At 35.9% G+C, this 26,873-nt stretch overlaps 1 protein-coding gene across 2 annotated transcripts in view; it reads right to left on the bottom strand.

The window, feature by feature from the left end:
- Positions 1-23,980, bottom strand: part of LOC108716937 (disks large-associated protein 2) — a 159,275-nt gene extending 135,295 nt beyond the window's left edge. The window contains exon 1 of one of the 2 annotated variants that reach the window (XM_041563199.1): positions 23,805-23,980. In XM_041563199.1, the coding sequence (XP_041419133.1) occupies positions 23,805-23,841 (37 nt within the window). In that variant the 5' untranslated portion in view covers positions 23,842-23,980. The remainder of the gene's footprint in view (positions 1-23,804) is intronic. The other variant, XM_018263536.2, reaches the window with a different exon arrangement.
- Between the last annotated feature and the right edge of the window lie 2,893 nt (positions 23,981-26,873).

Raw genomic sequence — 26,873 nt, 5'->3', positions numbered from 1 at the left:
CTCCTGTAGGAGACGCGATCTCATCCCCATGTAATATACAAAAGTAGAACAGATGAAGCAACACTCGAACATTGCATACAGTGTATTTTGCCGTTTCACAAATTTTTTGGCAAAGCAAAACTGCCTAGATTCACCCATCAGGGCATGCCTTGAGGTTAGAAGAAAGGAGGTTCCATCTTAAGATCCCAAAAACAATTTGTTACAATGGAAGCAAAGTTTTGAAATTCTCTCCTGTTAGTGGCTGTAGTGGCCAATATATTAAATAGTTTCAAGAAATGAATGGATCCTTTTATAGCAAGTGAAATAGAAAGTTGCTGAAATTAACTTTTAGTAAAACATTTCTGTAAATGTCTTTTCTTCACTGTAGATTTTAGATTGATTGGGGTGACTGTCCAGCTTTAAAAAGAGGCTAGCAAGAACTGAAATTAGGTATTTTAGTCACCAGACGTAGCTTTCATGCTGCTTTTGTTTGTTCTCAGCTTTGTCATTTTTAATGATTTCTGAAGTCCTTGCAGAGTCATGCAGAGTGAGTGAATTTGGATTTAACATTCTTCCTTTCTTTCCACAGTGAAATAATATGTATTATTGAAAAGGTCCCCATGCAATCTATGGTTAAGTGAATCTCATGACTGCTCTGAGTCAGTTTGTTAACATATACAACCATGGCTTCTACTGTATACTGCACATACTGCCTTGCATTTAGCCCATGCATCGGAAGAGGTGACAGGCAGAGAAGGGATTTTTAACCACCTTTCTCTGGACATCAGAGACAGTCAAAACGCCCATTTCTTTCTGTGGTGCACAAATTGTGGCCTTGCTTCTAGCACAAGGAATTCCTTATATATGGATGTTAAATCGATGGGGAACTGCAACATGGTCTTACTACATGAGAACCTATTTATCAAAATTTGAATTTGTGAATTTTAAAGCCTTTTTCAAATTGTTTTTACCAAACTTGAATGTTTGCTTATTTATTAAAAATGTGAATGTAAAAAACATGACCAAATAAAACTGTAAAATAACGTGATAGCATGGAATCCATATTCTATTCATCATTTTCAATTGCTTTACAAGCTCCAAAAAAATTCACAAAATGTGAAAAACTTGAATTGCAAAAATTTATACATTTTGCCTAGGACAGCTCCCATTTACTTCTTTATAAACTCACAAGCTTTTTTTTACATTCAAGTTTTTGAAATCTTTTGTGCTTAATAAATATTGAGTATTGCAGTTTTTTTAAACCATAGTTCAAAGTCACGAGTTTTAGAACAAAAATAAAATGTGGCAAAAATTGGAATTTGGACTTAAATCAACTTCTTAGTCACACAGTTTGCATTGGATATTATTTTAAATGCACTACAGACTTAGAATGCTAATAGGCTTTAAGGTGACATGTGAGATTTCATGGTTTGACCAACGTGTGGTACTAACACCTAGTTTTCTAATTTTATATTTTTAAATTAAGTTTGCTGGCAATCATTCTCCTTCTCTTAAAGCAGGCAGAAAAAAGGCTGCAGCTTATAGCATAGCTATTAGTCAGGTAGCTTATGAAATCCTATGAGATAACTGTAAAATCTACCCTGATGTCTGCATTTTAAACACTAGGGAATAACACTTTTGTTGCCCTTTAATATGAATGCTATTTTTAACAAATACACTAATCTTTCAGTTGTTATTTTAAGTTATTAAAATAATGTAGAATAATGATTCTGGCTACCCATCTCAACATATACTACACTGCCAAGTTAAATATAAAAAAGCAGAGCAACATACTTCTGCACTAAATAATAGTCTGGGTTGGCCCAATGTATAATTACTCCTCAGACACACAGCATGCAGACTATTGAAACCTGCATCTCTAGGTCAAATAGAGGCTGCATTCTGCACCAGAAATGGATACTGAGCTGCATTTACTTTTAGGGATCTTACACACAGGCTATTTATGCACTCAGCATGCATTTGTAAAAGCATTAAAACACGTGCAAGAGCCCTTATTTCTGAAGCAAGCATTCATCTGTATTTTAAAGGAGAAGGAAAGGTTAAAACTAAGTAAGCCTTATCAGAAAGGTCCATCTAAATATACCAGTAAACCCCCAAAGTAGTGCTGCTCTGAGTCCCCTGTCAAAAGAAACACTGCATTTCTTTCCTTCTATTGTGTACACATGGGCTTCTGTATCAGACTTCCTGCCTTCAGCTTAAACCTCATTGCCCTGGGCAAGAGCATGCTCAGTTTGCTCCTCTTCCCTCCCCCCCCTTCTCTGCTGTAATCTGAACCCAGAGCAGGGAGAGACTCCGGCAGGAAGTGATGTCACATCATGTTAATACTGCAGCTCCTATCCTAAACAAACAGAGAGTTTCTAGAGCTATTTACTCAGGTATGGTAAAACATTCTACAGAATAAATATAGCATTCTAGCTTGCACTATTGCAGCTAATCTATTGCCAATAAAATGCCTCTGTAGCTTTCCTTCTCCTTTAAATTGATTTTCTTATGAACATTTTATAGCTGATATTATTTACTGTACAAACCCCTTTAAATCCTCCCTGTGAGCAGTTTATATGGAGCTGACAGAGCAATCGGTCATTTCAAAGATCCACAAATACTGTCCCCAGATAAGTCTTCCAGCGCTAGGCCTGTGCTTCACTTCTACTATTACAAGGCTGGGCACATTTTGTTATCCATCTGTATTCAGGATTTCTGAAAGCAATATGAATCTACTGATATCAACGCCTTTTAATATCCTGCTTCCCCAGAGTTCTCTAATATCAAATAAGTAAAGTTTTACATGTATGCTTCCCATATGAAGACTCCAAGCTTTGTGATCAATTAAATTGAACTTTTTCTCAGCAAGCTGAACTCGCTTTAGAGTTTCAACAATATTTGTTACTGAACCCAAGTATCAGAATAGACTCTAGATAAAGACTAACCAACAACATTTTAATTGGTAACGGGTATGATATAAAGCTGTAAAGCTGGGTGAAAAAAATGGTGTTGAAAAACACCAAACCACCACATTAATGCCATGTAAAATGTGCTGCAATCTAATAATTTAATTTGTGGATCAATGTAAAATAAGGTGTTGCTTGATAGTTTTGAATACTAGTGCCAGATAAATTAATAAATAAAAAAAACTTTAAATCATTTTAAAAATCATGGCATAAACTCATTGGTATCCCAAGCATGTTACAGGACTGACCCGAAAATGCCTAACTTTTATCAGACAGTTTAGTGAATGACCAAAAGAGTCAGTAATTACATAAAGCAAATAAATAAAGGAAATGGGAATGAGCACCAAATGAGCAGTGATGTAAATGTTCTACCCTGCTGCCTGTTTGCAGGAACAGAAAATGATCTCCTGGCATTTGCCGTGATGTCCTTACCATTATCTGTCAGCTTTCACAAATGGCTTTCCTAAATGTCAGAAAAACAGGGCTTTGTATACTTTAGCCTGTAAACAGCTTGAACTGCATGCTGACAAAGAAACAAGAATGAAAAGATTCGCCGGGGATTCTTTAACATATGAATGGCACAGCTGTAACAGTAAAAATAGTAAGTATGGGTAGGCTTTTCTTCCTATGCGACAAATAGTAGACAAATAGGAAGAGATTTGAGTTATATATTAAATATGCAGAAAATGTTCCAGCATAAATATATTCATATTACTGGGTATATTGCCATGCTTGGATACAAAATGTACATATACAATAACCCTTTTAACTGTGTTACAAAGCAGTTGAGAACATAGATCTGAAGAACTAAGTAATAGCTTCTGTTTGCTTGACATATAACTGCCATTTGGGAAAATGTATTGGCTTATATTATGAATAATGGAAAACATACTGTATACAAGTTACAATGTTGTTAACCTATGTAAAAATGCTAAAGCCATTAGGAAAAGTGAGTTTTGGATTTGCAGTGACCTTCCTCTACATACATACCACACAAGGAATGATTAAGATTGCATACTAATTGTACTACCAATGGCTTAGGGCAATGGCACATGGTACAGTTTGTTTCCAGTGCTGAAGGAGAATAAATGAGGCCAACAAAACATCAGTAAATACCTTTGCCTTTTGGTTCTGGTGGGAATCGCTAGTGGTAAAGCATTGCATATGTACAGGGTACTTACTGATGTTTGTCACCTAGCCTGAAGGAAAATAAGCATGGGTAACAAAATATACTGTGTGCCATTGCCCTAAGATTTGCAGGAGAGTTGTGAATAGTGAAATCTTCCGTTTTTGAAATCATCAAGGGGAAAAAATATCATATATAGTGAATAAAGTACCCCCTCTTGTAAAATGTAAGGATATTATAAGTTACCGAGGAGTTTCATGACCATATAAAAACACGAGGCCGAAGGCCGAGTGTTTTTATACAGGTCATGGAACTCCGAGGTAACTTCTAATATCCTCATATTTTACAACTGGGGGTACTTTATTAATTATAATACACAAATTTTAGTGAGTCATGTGACAGAAATTACATCACTACTCACCGTTTATAACTGATGACATCACTACTCACCGTTTATAAGGATATAATTTACAAGATATTCATGGCTTTTGTGTATTATATGTTCATATATTACATTAATGTATGATATCTGAACTTCATAAGGTACAGCTCATCTCCCTTGGCAGATTTCATAAAAGGACATTATATTAAACAATTACAGATTTAGGATACACAATAAGATTTATATGTCAATGCCTAGGAAAGGTTGTTGATGTGGCTACATTATCAGAGATACTGTGGTTACTCGCATTGATTTTAAGACATTTAAGTTAAAGGTCCCCAAACTTTGGGGCTAACCCTAGAGGAGCCCAAACCAGATAAACAGGAAGACCCTATTTACAGCTGAGATTTCGGGTGCAAGCGGACGTGGTGTTCAGCATACTCCTGAAATGACTGCAACCAGATATTTTCAGGTAGGCCATTATTTTGGCTCCATACAGTACATGGGTCAAAATGCTGCTAACTTGTTCAGGAGTGGCCACATTGGTAAACAAAACTTGTCTGAACCTGACCAGCCTAACTCTTAGCAACCAATCACATGTTTTTTTCTTTTTATTATTCTAAAATAGTTTGATTAATTCCAATTGCTGCTGTTTTTACTTTGGATAACTACACTGTGTTTTTTTTATTATTTCTCAATATAAAATTTTCCTTATAAACTAAGTTTGCTCTGTAAATGTATAAACACAGTGGCTTTATCTACAATCTCACAATATACACAATATGATATCATTCTCTGGGGAAAGACGAGTTGTTTTGTTCGGGTTACCTTGGAATATGAATATGGTTGTTTTCCAGTAATAGGGTTCAAGTGCAGTCAGTCAGTAAATCAGATATGATTTAATTGGTCAGTGTTTGCTTGTTTGTCTTTTAAATTGGGATGCTTCAATCAAGCCCGTGACAAACTGCCTAATAAAGGCTTTATGTTGTCAATGCCCTTAACAATAGGAAATAAACAACCGAGGTTGTTATTTACTTGTTGGGAAATACTCACAGACGTGGTTGAATTGTATAACTCTCTGCTGTTTCTATTGTGTAACAAGCAAAATCAAGCTTTACCACCTATTGCTATGATTACTCTTTAGTGCCTGTGTCAGAATATCTTAGGCATACAGCTATATTATTTTAAAAAATGTTCCTTTTCCTAAATTGAGATAAGTAGATCTATTATTAAAAACATCCTACATGTATATTCATGTATAGTAAATGGAGGAGAACACTAGATTACAGTATAAAAGTCTACATACAGTACCTTCAGACAAGTTCCCTTCCTGCCCCCCCAGCTGCACAGTTAAAAGAAGGGGCATTCTAATTCCTTGGGTGCATATAGTACACAAGAAGACTGCAATACATTTAATGGCCAAACACAAAACAAAGAAAAGTGTTCACACACTCAGTACAATAAAAGGAACCTTTTTATACCTTGCTGTCAAATGAGTGGCAGAACACAAGGCAAACACATGTAAGCTGTGTATGGATTTAAGGTGCATAGTCCAGTGTAAACATTCTGCTATAAAAAGCAGCGGTGGCGTGAAAAATGTGGTTTAAACCGCATATAAATAATTAACAGTACAGAAACAACAGCATACAACTATAATGAATAGCACCGGTGGGCTATTCCTCACTGTAAGTTTTAATCAATACTTTTTGGGAAAAATGGTTTTGGTGCTTCCTTAACATAATTGGCAATGCTGTATAAAGTAAAAATGTAGTGTTAGGCTAAAATAAAAAAGATATAGGACATTTTTCTACTTGTTTCTGAGAACTCATGTAGCTCCTACTTGACAAAATGCAGCACATCAACCTTGTTTTATGGTTGTATTGCTAGATAGAAACATAGTTAATTGATAAGGTCTAATTTAAAATAGCAGCACTGCTGGCTAGAGGAGATGCAAGGGTTAATTTACAATGGGAGTGCAAAGTGAAAGTAATCTGCGTAATGCACTATTGTGTTTTTTTTAAATATGTTCTATTTTTGCATTTTAACAAAAGGTAAACAAAACAATAAGGTGTGATAAAATAAAGAAGGCAAACAGATGTTGATGAGGGGGGGTGGATCAGAGGAAGGGTGGGCTAGTGATAGGTGAATTTATTCGCCAGACGTGAATTTGCGGCAAATTTGCGCGATTCGGCGCCGGCGAATAAACTCACGAAACGGCGCGACAATTCGCCGGCGTCAAAAAAAAAATTGTTCGTGGGTTAAAAAACCGGCGTCGGCGTCAAAAACCGGCGTCAGCGTAAAAAAAACGGACGCCGGCGTCAAAAAGAAACGCCAGTGTCGTTTCGCAAATTTTTCGCCATTTTGCGGGAAATTCACAAATTCGCCCATCAATATGGGCTACCAAGTGGTGAGTCTGTTAGTCCTTATTGTCCTGAAGGGCTTAGGTGAGGTCTTTTTTTGTTTTTTCTAATCGCAATGCTGCCTTCTTTCCCAGTATTGCTTTAATGATTCTGCTTTTTTTCACTAAAATGTCATGCCAGTATCTCAAAAGTGTTTAAATATGATACATTTTAAAAACCTGGCATTTAACTGGACTGATGAGGCTGGAATAAAAGAATAAGATCATCTCACTTCACCTTATAACTTTCGGCACAATGTAGACAATGACATTCTGAGACATTTTATGGCTGATCTTCATTTTTATGGCTTTTTAATTATTTAATGTTTTTTTCTGGCGTTATCCAGTTTGAAATTCAAAGGGATACTATCACACTGTATTAAATGCTGTAAGCTGTATCCTTTGTTGGACATATACAGTTTCAAAATCATATGCATATTAAAAAAAAGTCTTGTAATGATGAGAAGGCTTTGTTTTTCTACCTTAAAGGGGTGACTGGTAGTTTTCCTAAGCAGTAGCCTAGTTGTTTCTTTGCAGAACATACCTATTGATACATATTGAAAAAAATATTAACATTTATAAAAAAAAAGCATATATATAGATATATGACAAAAAGCACAAAAACTATTGCAAAAGTTATATTTAATAGTACAAAAAGGCTACATCACCATTCCTGTGCACATTTACAGCAATGCTTTGAGCCTAAAAAGGTTCTTTTTAGCTGCAAATGATACTCAACTGTATCTGTCCTTTAAACCGGATGATAGTGAGCCAATATCCACAATCAATCTGTACTTAACGTATCTGCAAGTGTGGATAAACCTGAACAAAACAGAGTTACTCATAATTAGAGGTCAGAGGAACAGTCAGTGGATTTAAAACTTGGGGGTCTAAATCTAGATTTGTTAGGTCAGACACGCAGCCTGAGTGTAATTCTAGACAGAGATCTCTCCCTCAAAAATCAGGTGTCAGCTCAGCATTTTTCCATCTCAGAAACATTGCAAGAATAAGGCATCTGATTCCAGTGGATTTTTTTTTGTATCTTCAAGACTGGATTACTGCAATGCCTGGTATTATTGTCTTCCAGAAAAAGAACTGCACCGATTACAGTAGGTACGAACAGCCAGGCTACTTACCTATCAACACCGCCAATGCCACATAATGCCAGTTCTAAGCTCCCTACACTGACTTCCAATTAAAGTGGACCTTTCACCCAGACATAAAAATCTGTATAATAAAAGTCATAATAAAAGTCCTTTTCAAATTTAACATGAAATTCAATTTCTATTTTTTGTTAAAGCATTCATAGCTGCTGTAAGCTCATTTAAAAATCTCAGATGTCAATCAAATACTGTCTGTCCCTCCTCTATGCCATGGGCATAGAGGCGGGGCAGACAATTACTTTCACTTTCCATTCAGCACTTCCTAGATGTCACTGCTCTCCCCACATTCCCCCATTCTCTTTATCATTTAATTGTGTAGCCAGGGCATGGGGATGGACATCAGGTCCCCCATTCTGGTGCACAAACAAGATTCTGAGATGATACAAGGCTTTCCTTAAAAACAGTGTCCAAAAAATGGCTCCTGCCTGCTTGCTATCATTTTGAATTCCCAGACTGAAGGAAACAAGATTCAGATCATTTAAACAGTGTAATTAAAGTTCATTTTGCTTGACTTATGGGATAAAATAGGATTTTGAATAATTTTTTTGGGTGACGGGTCCCCTTTAAATGGAGGATTCTCTTTAAAATTAACCTTCTTGCCTTCTCTAAATAAACAAGGCTCTGTTTATCTGGAAGAGCTTCTGATGCCTCATGTACATGCCCATCCTCTTTGTTCTTCAGAGTCAGGAATACTCAAAGTGCCCAGAGTAGCACTAAAATCATTTGGATCTTGTGCTTTCTGTCACACAGCACTCTCAGTATTGAACATTTTGCCATATACAGTGCTAGAGACATCTTCTCTTGATGTTTTTAAAAGCTTTTTGAATACAATAAAATGCATCTTCTTAGTCCATAATGTTTTAAGATCTCTGAGTCCCCCTGGGAGAAATTAGCTATCAAATTGTAATAATTTTTATTCAAAACAACATGTGTTTCTATGCATGAGGTTTAATACCAGAATAGATGATGAATATGAGGGGGTGAAAAGAAAGATATATACTAATAGCAGGAGAAACACCTATCCTCGCGGCTGGCAGCCCATGATTCTAGAGACCAGAGAATATGTTGAGTCTCAAAGCAGAGAGAAGTAGAGCAGAACAGCAAATAAAATTGGAAGACTTTAAATCCCAGCTCTTACAGCCATGTGACCACTGATAACTCAAGGCAACCACATTTTTCCATATGATAAAGGTTTTATTAGATATATTTAATTGGGGTAAAGATTCAACACTGTCAATCCCCAATTTAAAGCAGAGATTTTACCATGAGTTATTTGACATGCTCAGCTTCCTGAGGTCTCTTCTGTGTTTTTTTTTTTTTTTTAAATAGCTAACTGTACCCAGCGTTTATGGAGTGCTGATATGACAAGGAGTGCAGTTCAGTAAGACTTTTACATATCTTATTCGTTTTTTGTTTACGTGTGCAGACTGATTGATCTAGACACCCATTCACACAGCACAACATGAATGGGAATAATTTTATGCAGCAGAATTCAGGCTTCTAAATTAAAAATCTGCTCCGGCATGCATAAAAGGGAAACAATATTTGTCTGTGCAACATTTGTATGTATTTGGTTGGTATGGAATTATGTATGGAATTCTCAAAGTTGAAACATTTTGGAATACAAAGGACTTTATTTACCAAATTCAGGGTAGGGTGCAATCTTACAAAAAACATGGGGGTGTGCACCCTTATTTGCATGTTTGTTCCTTCTTCTTGACACCTTTTTGTACCACGAACTGTGTTTGTACCTACATGCTTCCTCCTTGGTCCGCAACTACAAACTGAGCCTTCGGGCCCTGACAGTAAGGGAGCAAACCTTGCAGCTGTTACTTAAAGGGGATGTTCACCTTTAAATTAACTTTTAATATGATATAGAGACTCGAGTGATGTTCTGAGACAATTTGCATGTTTTATTATTTGTGGTTTTTGAATTATTTAGCTTTTTAGTCAGCAATTTCAGCAGTCTGGTTGCTAGAGACCAAATTACCCATGTTTTGATTTGAATATGAGAATGGAATATGAATAGGAGACAGTGTCGAACTGAGACACCAGGGGCCCACCCAAAAACCTTAGACCAGGGGCCCACTCTCAATACTATTATTCTTCCTCTCCTCACTCGACTTCTGTTCTCTTTTCTTTACATACTATAATCTATTATTCCATCTATTTAGCCTTTTTGTTCTCATAGAAATAGGAAATGGCCATAAAATAGGCCAAATGTTTAGCAGCAGGAGGGCCCACTGACACCTGGGCCCACCGGGAATTTTCCTGGTATCCCGGTGGGCCAGTCCGACACTGATAGGAGAGGGCCGAAATAAAAAGATGAGTAATAAAAGGCAGCAACAACAATAGATTTGTAGCCTTGCAGAGCCTTTGTTTTTTAGATGGGATCAGTGTCCCCCATTTAAAAGTTGGAAAGAGCCAGAAGAAGAAGGCGAATAATTTAAAAACGAAAAAAAAAAAAAAAAAGAAATTGAAGGCCAATAGAAAAATTGTTTAGAATAAGCCATTCTATAACATACTAGAAGTTAAAGTAAAGGTGAACCACCCATTTTATTCTCCCATGAACTCTCTCCTTTTACACCCTATCCTTATCCACTTAAGGCTTATATAACACCAGGCAGAAATACACTGGCAGAAAAATGTCAGAAACTGCCTGTTCTCCAACCCCAAATCTTTATGGTTATACAGGCAGTATAGTCTGGTGTGCAAAGTAAAACTCCTTCAACGGTGGATTACACGTACATTATTTTGTGATGTCACACCAGGCAGTGGTGTATGGAATGTCATATTTTTAGCAATAGTCAATTATTTAGGCACATTCCTGCCACTGCCCCTCTAAAATCAAGAATCTACAACCAAAATTGGCTCAAATATTACGGTGTGATAGTAAGTTAAAGTCATGGCACATGGGGTATTTTTTACACAATTTGAATGGCCAAGTGCACCTCCCATTTCTCAGAAAGGGACACATCTGTAACAAAGTGTATACTCTAAAAAAAATAAAAATAAAATACTTTTATCTGAATATTTCTCCCTCAGGGCCCATATATTGCTAGAGCTAGAATAAAGGCTGTATCTGCTCTACCCTCTACCTAGCTCTGAATATATCTATAGAAAAATAAAAAATAGAACAAATCAAGCTTGTTAATTATTGCCAAATTCACCATTACGCAAGCTGTAAATAAAAACGTATTTGCATGGACACGTTGCCATTTAAGAGGTAGTGCACTGAGGGGTGAGACCAGTTGCAAAATCAATATAATTATGAAATCTATATTTATGTAAATACCATTTCAAACAGGTTTTCAGCAAGCCAACTTTAAATCATGAACAGTGTATACAATTTAAATATCAAGCTTTCAGTGCCCTTTAAGGCACTTCAGAACCCCTGCTATATTTATTCATTTTATGAAGGAGCTAGGCAGGCATCACTTTTGACAGGGACAGGAGAATAAAGATAAAAACCAAATGGGAACACTACAACATAAATATTTACAAGAAGTTTCTGTTGTTGTTAATAGCAACAGGAAATGCTTGTATATTGGGCACATTTTTAAAGCTTTATATTTATATTTTATGTGCTGTTGACCCACATCCTTATAAACTCCAGAGAAAATCTATTACACACATACAATGAAAAAAAAACCCTTCTATATTTCTGTCCCCTCAAGGAACTCCAAAGGAGTCATTTACTATGCTCCACGTAGTGTGCAAAATTTGGGGTGCAAAGACCTGTAGGCACGCTACACTAATACAGCTCTGATTTTTTATTCTGTGCTCAGTGCAGTGAGAAGCAGACCAATGGTGCATAAGCTTCCTAGGCGTGTTGGAAAGCTGGCATCAAATAAAGGTGTAATTTTGAAAATTGGTCTCTGTAGAACAAATGATTTTGTTGGCAATGTTTGGTGGCAATTACATGACTTTATTATGCACTTGTATCTGCAACAGGTGTAGATGAAATAGCTAATTCAATTATTATAAGAGGTGAATAGATAGGTTTGGCTACATTGTGTATTTCTATAGTACTACTTGTGTAAATAGTGATTTACATAAAATAAAATACGTTCATGACACAGGCAGGGCAATACCTCTCCAAATAAATATGATTAATAGATATACATATGTACCACAACATCAAAGAATACGATTAAAGTGTTCAGATACAAAGAAGGAACCTGCCCTACAGAACTTGCACTCCAAACAATTACATTGCTTTATAAATATATTTCAATAGATATACATAGTATCATCATCCTTTGACCTCACAGTGAATATAGTGGGTGTATTTGATAAGAAAATGCAGCATATAAAGTATAAACAGTGTGTTAACTGAAGGGTTGGTGAACTTATGTTATAGATACTAATTTATTCAAGAAAATTAAGTATATGTGACACACATATAAACTGACCAGTTAAAAGGAAAATGTACAGTATAACATTGAGCAAATAAGGTGTCGTCATTCAACCAGACAGCTGCAGTCATATATAAGGATTGAACTAGTCAGCAAGCAGTCAATGCAGAACAGCAGAGAAGTGGTGTCTAGTGGGAATCAGTTTCAATAGACCGTACAGTTCAATACTTTCTAATGTAAGACCACCTCAATAGTCTTAAAACATAAACTATAGCAACTAAAAGAACCAACATGCTTTTAGAAAAGCTTTTATTGACTTACACGTGAACTACATAAAACAGGATGTGCAACATGTTTATCTATCTGTTTCGTCGACTGCCACTTTCCAAACCATCCCGACATGCTCAGATTCTTTATGGTATTTCCCATTACTCTTGATATTCTCCTACGATTCTAAACATACTGTTCATCAAGGAGACAACAACAAAAAACTAAGCTTTTATTTATGACATTTGCTTTTTGACCATCAGTTTATTGATTTTTTTCCCTTTATTTGGTGTAATTGACTAGTTAAATCAAACCGTCACTGTTTGAATTAAGAAGCAAAGAAAACCTCTGCTAGTAAACCCTTACTGCAAGAGCTATAGGTACAATTTAGTTATTGCTAGAGATAAAAGTCAGAAAAATAGGACAAGCAAGCTTCCAATACCTGTTATAACCCAGAAACAATTGTCTTCTTTTTTCTCAAATCTTAAAATTAGAAACAAAAGTTAATAATATGCATGTGAGAAGATAAAGGCCAGTGCATCTCAAAGCTTGAAATCTCAGTCACCCAAGCATACAAATAGCATTTTCATGATGAGTCATGAAATCAATTCCCACATTTTAACAGAGATTAAAATGAAGTTGCTGAGCTGGACTTTGCCCTTGGACACTAGGCAAATGGATTGCTTCTACAGGAAGATTTTGGAGGGTCATGAGAAGGTAAGTGACAAGAAGGAAGTAAGCAAAGGGCAAGCCAAAGTCGCTATTAGGTTACATATCACTAATGTTTGTTAAATGTGACATTTTGGTTCCTTGATTTTTTTTTTATAAATCTGCCCTTAAGGATATATTTAACTATGTACCCTTTGATGGCTGATTCTGTTAATGCTTTTACGAGTGGCTTGGGTGATTTCTTGGACAAGCATAATATCCAAGGCTATTGTAATAATAAAATCTATATTTAGTATTAATATGGTTATATATATATATATATATATATCTATCTGTAGAATTCTTTCTTTGAGCACTAAAGGTATTGACATTGATAGTGATTCATTTATCTTTATGAGTTAATTGAAAACATCTTGTGCTTAATGGTAAGTTAAATTAGAGGTTAGCAGTAAATCTATTATATCATAAAATCAATATGTGATTGTTTGTCACATGGTCACACAGATCCAGTCCTATATATATATTTATACAATAATTGAGAAACCCTGGGCAAGTCAAGATTTTCTTTCATGTGATTGCACTGGTCAACCACTGTGACTCTGTGTCTGTACACAACACAAGCTGCACAATATATAAATATGTGTGTGTGTGTGTACTGTGCATTATATATATATATATATATATACATATATAAGTCAGAGAGGAGTTATGTGACTATATAAAAGCATTAGGTGGCAGGCCAATTGCTTTTATACAGGTCACATACTGTAACTTTGAGGTGACTTCTAATGATCGCTCCATGATGCACATGAAATGGTTTCCACTATTTACCCTGGTCATATTTAATTTCTCATGTTGACATGCCTGATGAGGGAGGATTCGCCTCCAAGCAGAGAAGTACAACTTACAGTATAAGCATCTGAACAGAGGTTATATGCTAGTGCCATCACATATTCAACTAAAACTCTCTGTTTCAAGTTGTGCATTTGCAGAGTACAGTACAGACAAACTGTTTACAAATGAGGAACCTATTTGCCTCATATTTCTGAGCTAGTTTTATCATTACTTAATGCCGACTTGGTCCAAAACAAATTGAATCTGAACAATTGTACTGAAGGCATCAGTCAAAAAAAACAAAAATGATACAGTAGCTCCAGCACTCACAGGTTTTACACAGGAGAGTAGCATTCTTGTTTGTGTACAAATACAACTCAACACCCAAGTATTAATGGTGAAAACATCCATATTTTGCAAAAGTTATAAATGTTGGAAAGTTATACACCTGTCACTATTTGCAAACCTTAAATGGGTGATTTACTTTAACTAAACTTTCATTTTCAAATAATGCACCGCAAAATATTTTTCTTTTCAATTGCTATTGTTTTTGCTACCATTTAAGTTTTACAAATGCACTTGTTAGTTTTACATCTCTCATGTTTGCCAGTAGCAGCTGTAAGTTAGTCTGCTGACATTTTTTAAAAAAGGTTACATTTCTCAGCAGTACCAGAAGCAGCAGAAGCTTTGTTTCCTTCTAAGCATGATCCCCAAGCCTTGCTAAAGTCTTTCACAGTAACTATCACAATTAAAATGTTAAGGTGGCTGCACATCGGCCCATAAAAGCTGCTGACTAAGTCCCTTCCGACCAAGTTAGATCTTATTGATTCGTGTATGAGCCCTGCTGATGGGCCTGCCTGAGTGATATATGACCAAAAATCCCATTGCACAAGGTGGATGTGGTCTGACAGACCTCTGAAAGCCCCAGTAAATAATCTGATCAATGGCCCCATGGTGAGCTATTGAATCATCCCAATTTGACCTGAGTGTGGGTAGCCATGTTGAGCCCAGTGTATGGCCAGCTTTAGTTGCAGATACTTCTGAGAAATGAATCAATGTATACAAATTCAGCAATTTTGAGAGTCTGTAATCTGACTTACAGTGCTTTATTTTTAAAACTAAAATTTTTGGAAAACAGTAGAAAATAGAAAACTGGAACCAACTGTAAAAAGTAATTCTTACTTTGCATTATTTGAAAATGTTAAGCTTTGTGAAAAATTGCCTAAGCTAGCAAATCCAAAGCAAGATAATAAGAATAATAATGCGAGTACATACATACACACAAACAAACACAAAATCAACCAATTTTCCCATTTCTGTCACTGAACTGAGCAGAACCATTTAATTAATTAATTCTAGTGACCATGTACATTGTGTATTGATAAGAAGTCACAAAACCATTTCTTTAATCATCTTCAATCATTCAAACTAAAACATACTTTTCTCACTGGTTATTCAGAAATGTCACTGACTTAAATAAACCCTTATTATAGCATAAGACACACGTTACTGCGATGGAGACTATTATATTGTCTAGGGACATCTACTAAAAAGGCAGTGGCTGCCAGTGAATAACCATCAACTGCATTTGCACTGCTCTGAAAATCTAAAAGGGAGCACAGAGTGTCCCTACAGCAATTCAAAACCTGTGAAGTATTATGAATGTTTCCTATATACATTTTGAACCCTGTGAAATGCTATGGATATTACCCAAATATTCCCCTTTTGTAATGAACATGGTCAGTCATTAATGTCCACTCCTCATTAATTGGAACTGCTTGCTGTGCTCATGAATCAGTGAGGGCAAACAGTATGAGAAAAATATTCAGTGAATTTCTTTAGCCATTAATTCCTTTACAAATCCCCATATAAAGCTGAGATGAATAAGTAAAAAACTTGACTATTTTGACGGGCCACCTTATAATTAGAGATGTCGCGAACTGTTCGCCGGCGAACTTGTTCGCGCGAACATCGGGTGTTCGCGCTCGCCGGAAGTTCGCGAACGTCGCGCGACGTTCGCCATTTTGGGTTCGCCATTGTTGGCGCTTTTTTTTGCCCTCTCACCCCAGACCAGCAGGTACATGGCAGCCAATCAGGAAGCTCTCCCCTGGACCACTCCCCTTCCCTATAAAAACCGAAGCCCTGCAGCGTTTTTTCACTCTGCCTGTGTGTGCTGAAGAGATAGTGTAGGGAGAGAGCTGCTGCCTGTTAGTGATTTCAGGGACAGTTGAAAGTTTGCTGGCTAGTAATCGTTTTGATACTGCTCTGTTATTGGAGGGACAGAAGTCTGCAGGGGTTTGAGGGACATTTAAGCTTAGGTAGCTTTGCTGGCTAGTAATCTACCTTCTACTGCAGTGCTCTGTATGTAGCTGCAGTGGGCAGCTGTCCTGCTTCTGATCTCATCTGCTGACTGCTGCAATAACAGTAGTCCTTGTAAGGACTGCTTTTATTGATTTTTTTGTTGTTTTACTACTACTACTACTACTACTATAAGAGCCCAGTGCTATTAGTCTAGCAGTGTTGGGGAGTGGGACTGGTGTGCTAATCTGCTGCTCCTAGTAGTTCAGCAGCACCAACTTTAATTTTTTTTTTTTAATATTCATTTTTTTTTATTTTACTTTTTTTTATTTTACTACCGCTGTAGTAGTGTATAAGTTGACCTTTTAGGCATTATTTGCCCTGTAGGCATTATTTGCACACTGTTTTCTTCAACCCGCCATCTAGCTGTGTGACCTTGTTCACATTCTGTCTAAATATCCATAATATTACCGTCTCCAGAAAAAACACCGGAGTGACTTTTTTCAAGCAGCCATAATATATTTTACGTAATCCGTATCCACCGCTGTAGTAGTGTATACGTTGACCTTGTAGGCATTATTTGCACACTGTTTTCTTCAACCCGCCATCTAGCTGTGTGACCTTGTTCACATTCTGTCTAAATATCCATAATATTACCGTCTCCAGAAAAAACACCGGAGTGACTTTTTTCAAGCAGCCATAATATATTTTACGTAATCCGTATCCACCGCTGTAGTAGTGTATACGTTGACCTTGTAGGCATTATTTGCACACTGTTTTCTTCAACCCGCCATCTAGCTGTGTGACATTGTTCACATTCTGTCTAAATATCCATAATATTACCGTCTCTAGAAAAACCACTTGAGTTACTTTTTTTCAAGCAGCATTCATATATTTTACGTAATCCGTATCCACCGCTGTAGTAGTGTATACGTTGACCTTGTAGGCATTGTTTGCCCAGTTTTTTTGGCCGCAGCCACTGAAGCACAGAGGCCAGAAAAAATATGCCATATAAATGCTGAAAATAGTAATTTTTTGCCATACGTTGACTCAACGTATATGGCAAAAAATGACTATTTTCAGCATTTATATGGCATATTTTTTCTGGCAACTGTGCTTCAGTGGCTGCGACCAAAAAAATGCATATTTTCTGCATTTATATGGCATAATTTTTCTGGCCTCTGTGCTTCAGTGGCTGCAACCAAAAAAATTTATATTTTCAGCATTTATATGGCATAATTTTTCTGGCAACTGTGCTTCAGTGGCTGCGACCAAAAAAATGCATATTTTCTGCATTTATATGGCATAATTTTTCTGGCCTCTGTGCTTCAGTGGCTGCAACCAAAAAAATTTATATTTTCAGCATTTATATGGCATAATTTTTCTGGCAACTGTGCTTCAGTGGCTGCGTCCAAAAAAACTGGGCAAACAATGTCTACAAGGTCAACGTATGGCGAAAAATTACTATTTTCAGCATTTATATGGCATATTTTTTCTGGCAACTGTGCTTCAGTGGCTGCGTCCAAAAAAACTGGGCAAACAATGCCTACAAGGTCAACGTATGGCAGTTGTTTAAAGAGAACAGTAGATTACTAGCCAGCAAAGCTACCTAAGCTAAAATGTCCCTCAAATCCCTGCAGACTTCTGTCCCTCCAATACAGAGCAGTATCAAGCAGATTACTAGCCAGCAAGCTTACTATCATCTGTCCCTGAAATCACTAACAGCTCTCCCCCTACACTATCTCTTCCAAGCACACACAGGCAGATTTTTCAGATACATTTTTGCCCTTGATCCCCCTCTGGCATGCCACTGTCCAGGTCGTTGCACCCTTTAAACAACTTTAAAATCATTTTTCTGGCCAGAAATGTCTTTTCTAGATGTTAAAGTTCGCCTTCCCATTGAAGTCTATGGGGTTCGCGAACCGCTCGCATTTTTGCGCAAGTTCGCGAATATGTTCGCGAACTTTTTTTCCGACGTTCGCTACATCCCTACTTATAATAAGAGAGTTATACTGCCTATAATATAATTTTTGTTGAGAATTATGGAGCATTTACCGACAACAGTGCATATATCCCTTTGCTTAAACTCTCACTCAATACAACATTTCTCAAGTAGTCCCAAAGGAAAATACACTAAGATAGAAAGTCTACACACGGCAAATAATAAACTTGTTAATAATATCCACAGCCAACTGTTCACCTTACTTTTGCTCAAATAACATATGTGCTACATACAAGATTGCACCTAAAGCTGAATGTAATATTTTAGTATGAAATTCATAGTACTGTAGTACAAAGGGATCCCGTTCTCAAAACTATAGGACAGTTAGTCTGATAGTGGTAGGAAAAGCTTTTTGAAGGGTTAATAAAGGAGATACTGGACTTCATAGCAAATCATAATTCTATGAGTTTGTGCCAGCATGGTTTTATGCGTAATAGATCTTGCCAGACTAACTTAATTTATTTTTATGAGAAGGTAATCAAGTTATACACTAAATGGCAGTGTGTTGGGAGTTTCCTTAAATGAGAAGGATCTTGGGTTTTTTGGAGATAACAAGTTGTCTAATTCTGGGCAGTGTCATTTGTGGCTACTAAAGCAAATAAAGTTCTGTCTTGCATAAAAAATGGCATTAACTCAAGGGATGAAAACATAATTATGCCTCTTTATAGGTCCCTGGTAAGGCCTCATCTGGAGTATGCAGTGCAGTTTTGGACTCCAGTCCTTAAGAGGAATATAAATGAGCTGGAGAGAGTGCAGAGACGTGCAACTAAACTGGTTAGAGGGATTGAAGGGTATGAGGGTAGACTGTCAAGGTTGGGGTTGTTTTCTCTGGAAAAAATGCGCATGTAAGGGGATATGATTACACTTTACAAGTACATTAGAGGACATTATAGACAAATAGCAGGGGACCTTTTTACCCATCAAGTGGATCACCGTACCAGAGGCCACCCCTTTAGACTAGAAGAAAAGAACTTTCATTTGAAGCAACGTAGGTGGTTCTTCACAGTCAGGACAGTGAGGTTGTGGAATGCACTGCCGGGTGATGTTGTGATGGCTGATTCAGTTAATGCCTTTAAGAATGGCTTGGATGATTGCTTGGACGGACAGAATATCAAAGGATATTGTGATACTAAACTCTATAGTTAGTATAGGTATGGGTATATAGAATTCATGTGAAAGTATGGAGGGGTGTTTATGGATGCTTGGTTTTCATTTGGAGGGATTGAACTTTTTTCAACCCAATTTAACTATGTAAATATGTAACAAAAGATGTTGATTCAAAGCATGGAGGGTCGACCATTGTGCAATGTTATAGGGAGTTAGAACTTGACCATCCTACAATTAAGTATGTAGTTTTAAGTATTTAGTTCTTAGGTCCTTCTTTTCTAAGATTTTCGACTCAATGTATATGAATTTCTCCTCTTATCTAGGTTAGTGCACCCTCACTAATTCAGATATACTATCAGACTTGTTGAAAATGCATTATGAACACAGTGGGGATGTAACCCCCAATTTGAAGAAAATACAGTCATTAAGGATAAGATTTCATGATGATTTCATGAAAAGTATGGCAAATGCTGATTAAATGAAAAGGTCTGCAACAGTGTACCCTGCTTCAATATATTTAAATGTCACTGTCCTACTTATGACTCTAGTAACTGAATAATAAACTATAGAGGTCTAATATAGGATTCACCCCATAAAAATAAATACAAATTATAGTTCAATATCACATCCTACTACCCAGAATATTAATTCCCTTACGGTCTACCTTCTAATTTTTTTATATGTTGGTTCTTATTTTACCTTATTGGTTCATGTGGATGGATCCCTTTCATTACAATTGTCATTTATAATATATGTCATCATAATAACAGAATGCTATACATTAGCTATGACATTACTTTCATCTGATTAATATATATTAATATTAAATACTGCACCCCAATATGTATATATACACTATTTTATGTGCCTCTGCCATGATGTCAATGCTGATTATGTTAAAAGCAAAAAGTTAAGTATAAACTGTTTCCTATAAAAAGTTTTTGTGCTGTAAACATTATATTATAAGTTTGTCCAATGTATTTTTGAAATTGTATTTGCTGTGTCTCCAAAAAAAAAACAATTCCTCATACACTTCAGTAAGCTGCTACTGGGGCCCAATTACTTGCCTCTTGAACACAGCAGGCTGTTGCTACAAAGAACGTCGATCTATGAGTACAAAAGTAGGCTATTTTCCCATTCAAAAAGAATTCTTGTTTTTTATAAGATCTGCAGAGGCATGATAACGCTGAAATAAATATTTAAATATTAATAAATGCAGAGAAAGTTTTGCACAGAAACCACTTAAGAAAATCATAGAAATCACTTTAGTTCTCCTTGAAAGAGTTTTCCAATTCTGACAAGAAGTCAAGTTAAGCAGATTGATGAAGCTTAGCAGTGCAGGATCAGTCATTTCTTGGGAAAAGCCAAAGTAGTAAATTATATATATGGGCAGTAAATATAAGGGTAATGAACTACTATGTTAAATAATTATAGGTATGTGTATTTTCTGTTTGTCCAAAAAAAAGGATACTTTATGGGGCCCATTTACTTACTCGAGTGAAGGAATAGAATAAAAAAAACTTCGAATTTCGAATGTTTTTTTTGGCTACTTCGACCATTGAATTGGCTACTTCGACCTTCGAATCGAACGATTTGAACTAAAAATCGTTTGAATATTCGACCATTCGATAGTCGAAGTACTGTCTCTTTAAAAAAAACTTTGAACCCCTAGTTCGCCACCTAAAACCTACCGAAGTTCAATGTTAGCCTATGGGGAAGGTCCCCATAGGCTTTGTAATGTTTTTTTTGGTCGAAGAAAAATCGTTCGATCAATGGATTAAAATCCTTTGAATCGAATCGAAGGATTTAATCGTTCGATGGAACGATTTTTCGTTCAATCGAACTATTTGCAGTAAATCCTTCGACTTATGATATACATTCAGCAGTCGAATATCGAGGGTTAATTAACCCTCGATATTCGACCCTATGTAAATCTACCCCTGAGTATTTATAATTCTTACTTTAAGGGGCACATTTACTAAGCTCGAGTGAAAAAAACTTCTAATTGCAAAGTATTTGTTTGGGTACTTCGACCATCGAATAGGCTACTACGACCTTCGACTTCGATTCAAACTATTCGACCATTTGATAGTCGAAGTACTGTCTCTTTAAAAAAAACTTCGACAACCTATTTCGGCAGTTTAAACCTACCGAAGTACAATGTTAGCCTATGGGGACCTTCCCCCTCACCTTTTTTATAAGCCTTTTTAGATCGAAGAAAAATTCTTCGTTCGACCGATTAAAATCAGTAGATTCGAAGGATTTTATCATTCAATGGAAGGATTTTTATTCGATCGTAGGATTTGAATTCGATATTCTAATTTAAAGAATTTTACTTCGAGGGTCGAATTCGAGGGTTTATTAAGCCTCGATATTTGACCCTTAGTAAATGTGCCCCTAAATGTTTGCTTAAACTGTATACTTTTCCTTTCTTATTGCTTTCTTTGTGGCAAGAGATGCAGGACAAGTCAAAAAAATTAGAATGAACGTCTATTGAAAAACCAGTCAGGATGTATTCTGAATCAGAATAAAAGAGAATGACAAGAAGTTAATGGTTATATATTGGCTTACTTATGTTATAGATAAAAACTTGACTTGCTGATTTTGGGAAAGCAAATACACATTTGTACATTCAAATGGAGTTATTGTATATTTTCATGCTACAGGTATGGGACCTGTTATCCAAAATGCTTGGGACCTGGGGGATTTCTGGATAAGGGGTCTTTCCATAATTTGGATCTCCAGATTTATTACGGGTAGAAGTGAAAATTAAATTTTTTTTTTTTGTTAAAACTCTCAAATTCGAATTGAGAATTATCCAAACTCAATTTGAGTTTTAATTCAAATTCAAATTTAGAGATTTATCATACTCTGGCCTTTTAAGAACTCAAATTCGACTAAAACCTGCCGAATTACTGTAAAAGTCAATAGGAGAGGTCCAGGGATCAATTTTAGTGATGTTTATAGCCTTTCTGATATTCAAATTTTTATGGAGAAAAAAACTCGAATCAAGTATTTTATATTCGAATCGAGTTTTTAGATTCAAATTGAGTTTTTATAAATCTAATCTAAATCAATTAGGGTTTTTGGGTTGTTTTAATTTGTTGAAGTTTAATAAATTTGATCTTATTAATTCGAATTTATGGGAGTTTAGGGGAGTTTAAAAAAAACTCACATGAATTTGAAATTCGTCGCTTGTTAAATGTGCCTCCTAGTGTACTAAAAATAATATAAACATTAAATAAGTATAAAATAATTGTTTCGTCTCCAATAAGGATTTATCTTAATTGGGATAAAGTACAAAATACTGTTTATTATTACAGAAAAAAATAAATAATTTTTAAAAACTGTGTTATTTGATTATATTTAAACATTAATTACTTAAAAACAAATATTATTTTGCATCTAATAAGGATTCGTTATAGCTTAGTTGGTATCAAGTACAAGCTACTGTTTAATATTACAGAGAAAAAGATACTTGTTTAAAACTTGAATTATATCATTAAAATTAGCTTTCTGGATAACGGGTTTCTAGATAACTGATTAAGTTTCCGGTTGGCTCATGGTATTTCAGCCACGATGAGTTACTTTGAAATCTCTTATGTTTACATTATTTCATTGGAGTCTAGGGGATTCTATGCCATTTTATCATGGTAGAGCAAGAGGTACAGTAGGTCCCACTCATATGAAGAAATGCTAATTGGCACATAGATAAGGTTACGTGTACAGAATAACTTTTTCCTATTTAGCCATATTTATATAAAAATAAAGTAAAGTTTCTTTTACTTCTTCTAGTGCAACACCTGGAACAATATTTGTTCATTGGAACTCCACATAGAATATCCAGTTTGACATGAGAGCTTCTAACTATAATTAGTCAGGAAAAGAAATAACCACAGACCCATCAGTACATCTTATATACCAATTATCTCAAACAGGCTCCCAATAACTAGATAAGAAACTATATAATGATCTGATGACTTATAAAGATTCCAGACCATTCCTTGCAAAGAGACCAGTGGTATTTCTCTGTGTAAATGTTCATTACACTTTGCTATAACATATGCTATATGACTTACACATTTCAAGTAATAAATCCATGTGTTGATTCTGATTTTAACTTGTTACAAGTCTCTTAACTGCTGAGAAAATTCATTCCCTGAAAGTGATATCTTGCTTTAGATTAAGTGAATGTTCATTTGACAAAACCACATATGATCATGTGACCTACAGTTGCAATGATTGTACTGACCTTCGGTCTTCTTCCGCCAAGACAGTTTTCTATCCATTTCAGTATATTTCCCTCAATGCCATATTTGTTAATATTCATATGTTGTACAATGGCAATTGCCTTTTGGAAGTCCAGATAAAGTCCACTGCCTCCCTCCCATCTGCTCTCTATGATGCTCTGTCGAAGAATTAAATTATATTTGTTAGAGGATGTTTTCTAAACAATTTGCTACATAAATTTACTCACTATAGAGTAATCCTTGGGTTCTAAAGCACAGTAAATTTATTTTCTTTTCAAGTTGACTTTATTTGTACTTCTAAAAAGAGTCAACCTGCATTTTTAATGTGGGAGTCAAGGTTTAAATGCAACCATTGCATAACGAGCACTGCTGCATTTATACATTTAACCATACACCATCACCCTTGGCTGTATACATCCAACCAAAAACTAAAATGACTGGGCTCATTTGCTTTCATGTGCTCAGTCAGAGTATTGAGTCCTCAAGTTTGTGTATTCTTTTTTTTAAATAAAATGCATGTATGAAATGCACTGGCATAACTATAGAGGAAGCAGACCCAGCGCTCACCGGGGGCCCGGGTAAAAATCCTGGTCTGGAGGGTCAGCTTCCTCAATAGCCACTCATGAAAATTACAGGTAGCAGGTACGGACGTGATCTGGCTAATTGGGGCCACCTCAAATATTTTTCAAATGGAGTTTCCAGAGCTATGTTACATTGCTGATGAAATGTATGCAGTGGATATATATATATATATATATATATATATATGGATACACAGACCAGGAAAATTGTACAGGCTGTTAATGGACCTCATAGTTTAAAAGGCTTATGTACAAATGCAAGTGCAATATGCAAAGACCAAAAAGTTTGTGGTCATGTTTGTTACCTACAGTGCCAGGATTTTCCCAAAAATAACAAGTAAAAAAACAAACAAATACAAAAAGTATTGTAGAAGTGATTCCTATATTGGCTAACAATAAAAATACATTGCCACGTAATGTATTTTTATTGTTAGCCAATATAGGTATCACTTCTACATAGTGATGGGCGAAATTATTCGCCAGGCGCGAATTCGTGGCGAATTTGCGCGATTCGCCGCCAGCGCATAAATTCACGAAACGTCCACGAAAATTCGCGGAAAAAATTCGCCAAAAAAATGGGTCAAAAACGAGACGCCGGCGCTGTTTCGCAAAGTTTTGCAAAATTCACTAATTACTGGCTAACACGGTACCACAGTTTTTGTTTTATGATTTTCCCAGAATTTTAGGATATTGATAGGTGCCTGCTAATTAGCACATACTGCAATTTACACATAATTTAATAAAAAGAAGTTACATAAACCATCATAAAAGTAGCGAGAAGTTTTTCTTAGCGAGAATAGCATCTGCACATTGATGCACACAGTTTCAGTTAAAGGATTGCCATGTGTTTCACTGCACACAAGTTGCCTGCATAGGCACAACACACTAAGGAACAGCTGAACCAGCACATTGGCTCTTAGCACATATATGTGGAGCATGTATAGGCATATATAGGGAACATGTACATTTCACAAAATAACTCCTGATTTTGTCATTTGCACTTGTGATTGCATTTGTAAATGAGCCCTAAACACCTGTATCTTAGACCCAGACTAAACATAACTTTAATATACTGTAAAATATCAAAGCTAGTTGGGGCTTTGCCCTGTGACTCCTTATGGGTGTGTTGATGATCCCTTGCAAAGTGTTTGTACCTTCTCTCTATGAAAAGGGTAGAAATGCAATTGTACAGCTGCATCCGCCCATGTCTAAAACAACTGCAGACCCATGGAGAACCAAGGCCAAGAGCAAACATCTCTGCTATTTTTCTATGGGAATTATGTCCACGAGTAATGCATAATTTACTTAAAAGAATATAATAGATGGGTAATATTACATTTTTTAAATAAATGTAAGCAACATCCTCTCTAACTCACTGTGTTCTTTAAACCTAGGGACCTGCAGTGTCAGTATAACCTATCCCTTTCACTAGAATATACAAAGGTCTAATTCACCTCTTTCGTCCCCCATTATGAATTGTCTTACAAATACATCTGCTCTTAAATCCACAACAAATGTATCTTATAGGATCATTTTTAATAATTTACATGATAATATTGGGAAGATATGTTATTTGCAGATTAGTGTTGTTATGTATGCAGACCTGATTATATTTTTATTACAGTCAAGAAAGTTTTGAAATTATATCTATCACCCTATCTGCCTAGTACAGGAATGGGACCTGATATCCAGAATGCTTGGGACCTTAGGTTTTCTGGATAAGGGGCCTTTAGTTAATTTAAGATCTCCAGCTTACTAAAAAATAATTTAAACATTAATTAAAACCAATAGGATTGTTTTGCCTCCAATAAGGATTAATTATATCTTAGTTAGAATTACGTACAAGGTACTGTACTGTATCATTATTACAAAGAAAAAGGGGAACTCTACAAAACACAACGTAAGCTTTTTAAAAAGTAAACATAATTTCAAGCAACTTTCCAATATAAAACAATTGAAAAATTGATATTTCATGATTTTTAATGGTTTGGAACAGTTTGCTAAGCTTGGCCTCCTGCTCTCCTGCTGATCTGTCTGACTACTTTCCTGAGCTGGCTGACTACTGTTACTATGTATCAACAGCCAGCTATCCTTAGCCTGCATCCTCTAAACCCCACAATTCCCTGCACACGTGATTTTAATAAGGAAAGGAACATCACAGCGCAATGCATTGTGGGTTATGTAGTTCCTGCATACTGTCTGTAAGCTGTGGAGAAGTTGTTACAATTTGTAACATCAATGTTTAGTCCCTTATTCCCTGCCAGGATTTCAAATGATGCAGAATGAGAAGAACTGTTAACCAGCTGGATTTCCGCATAGAAAATGACATTTATTCATACTTTTTAAAGAAACAGGTAACTGTGGTAGGTATAAGGGGTTTCTGTGTTATGTGGACCTGTTATGTTGTTTGGAAGCCAGAGTTTTCCTTTAAAAGAAAAATCATTTTCAAAAAATTCAATTAATTGATTAAAATGGAGTCAATGGGAGATG

Source organism: Xenopus laevis, chromosome 5L (assembly GCF_017654675.1).
Source record: "Xenopus laevis strain J_2021 chromosome 5L, Xenopus_laevis_v10.1, whole genome shotgun sequence".
Classification (NCBI taxonomy): Eukaryota; Metazoa; Chordata; class Amphibia; order Anura; family Pipidae; genus Xenopus; species Xenopus laevis.
This window is presented reverse-complemented; position numbering and strand designations above follow the sequence as displayed.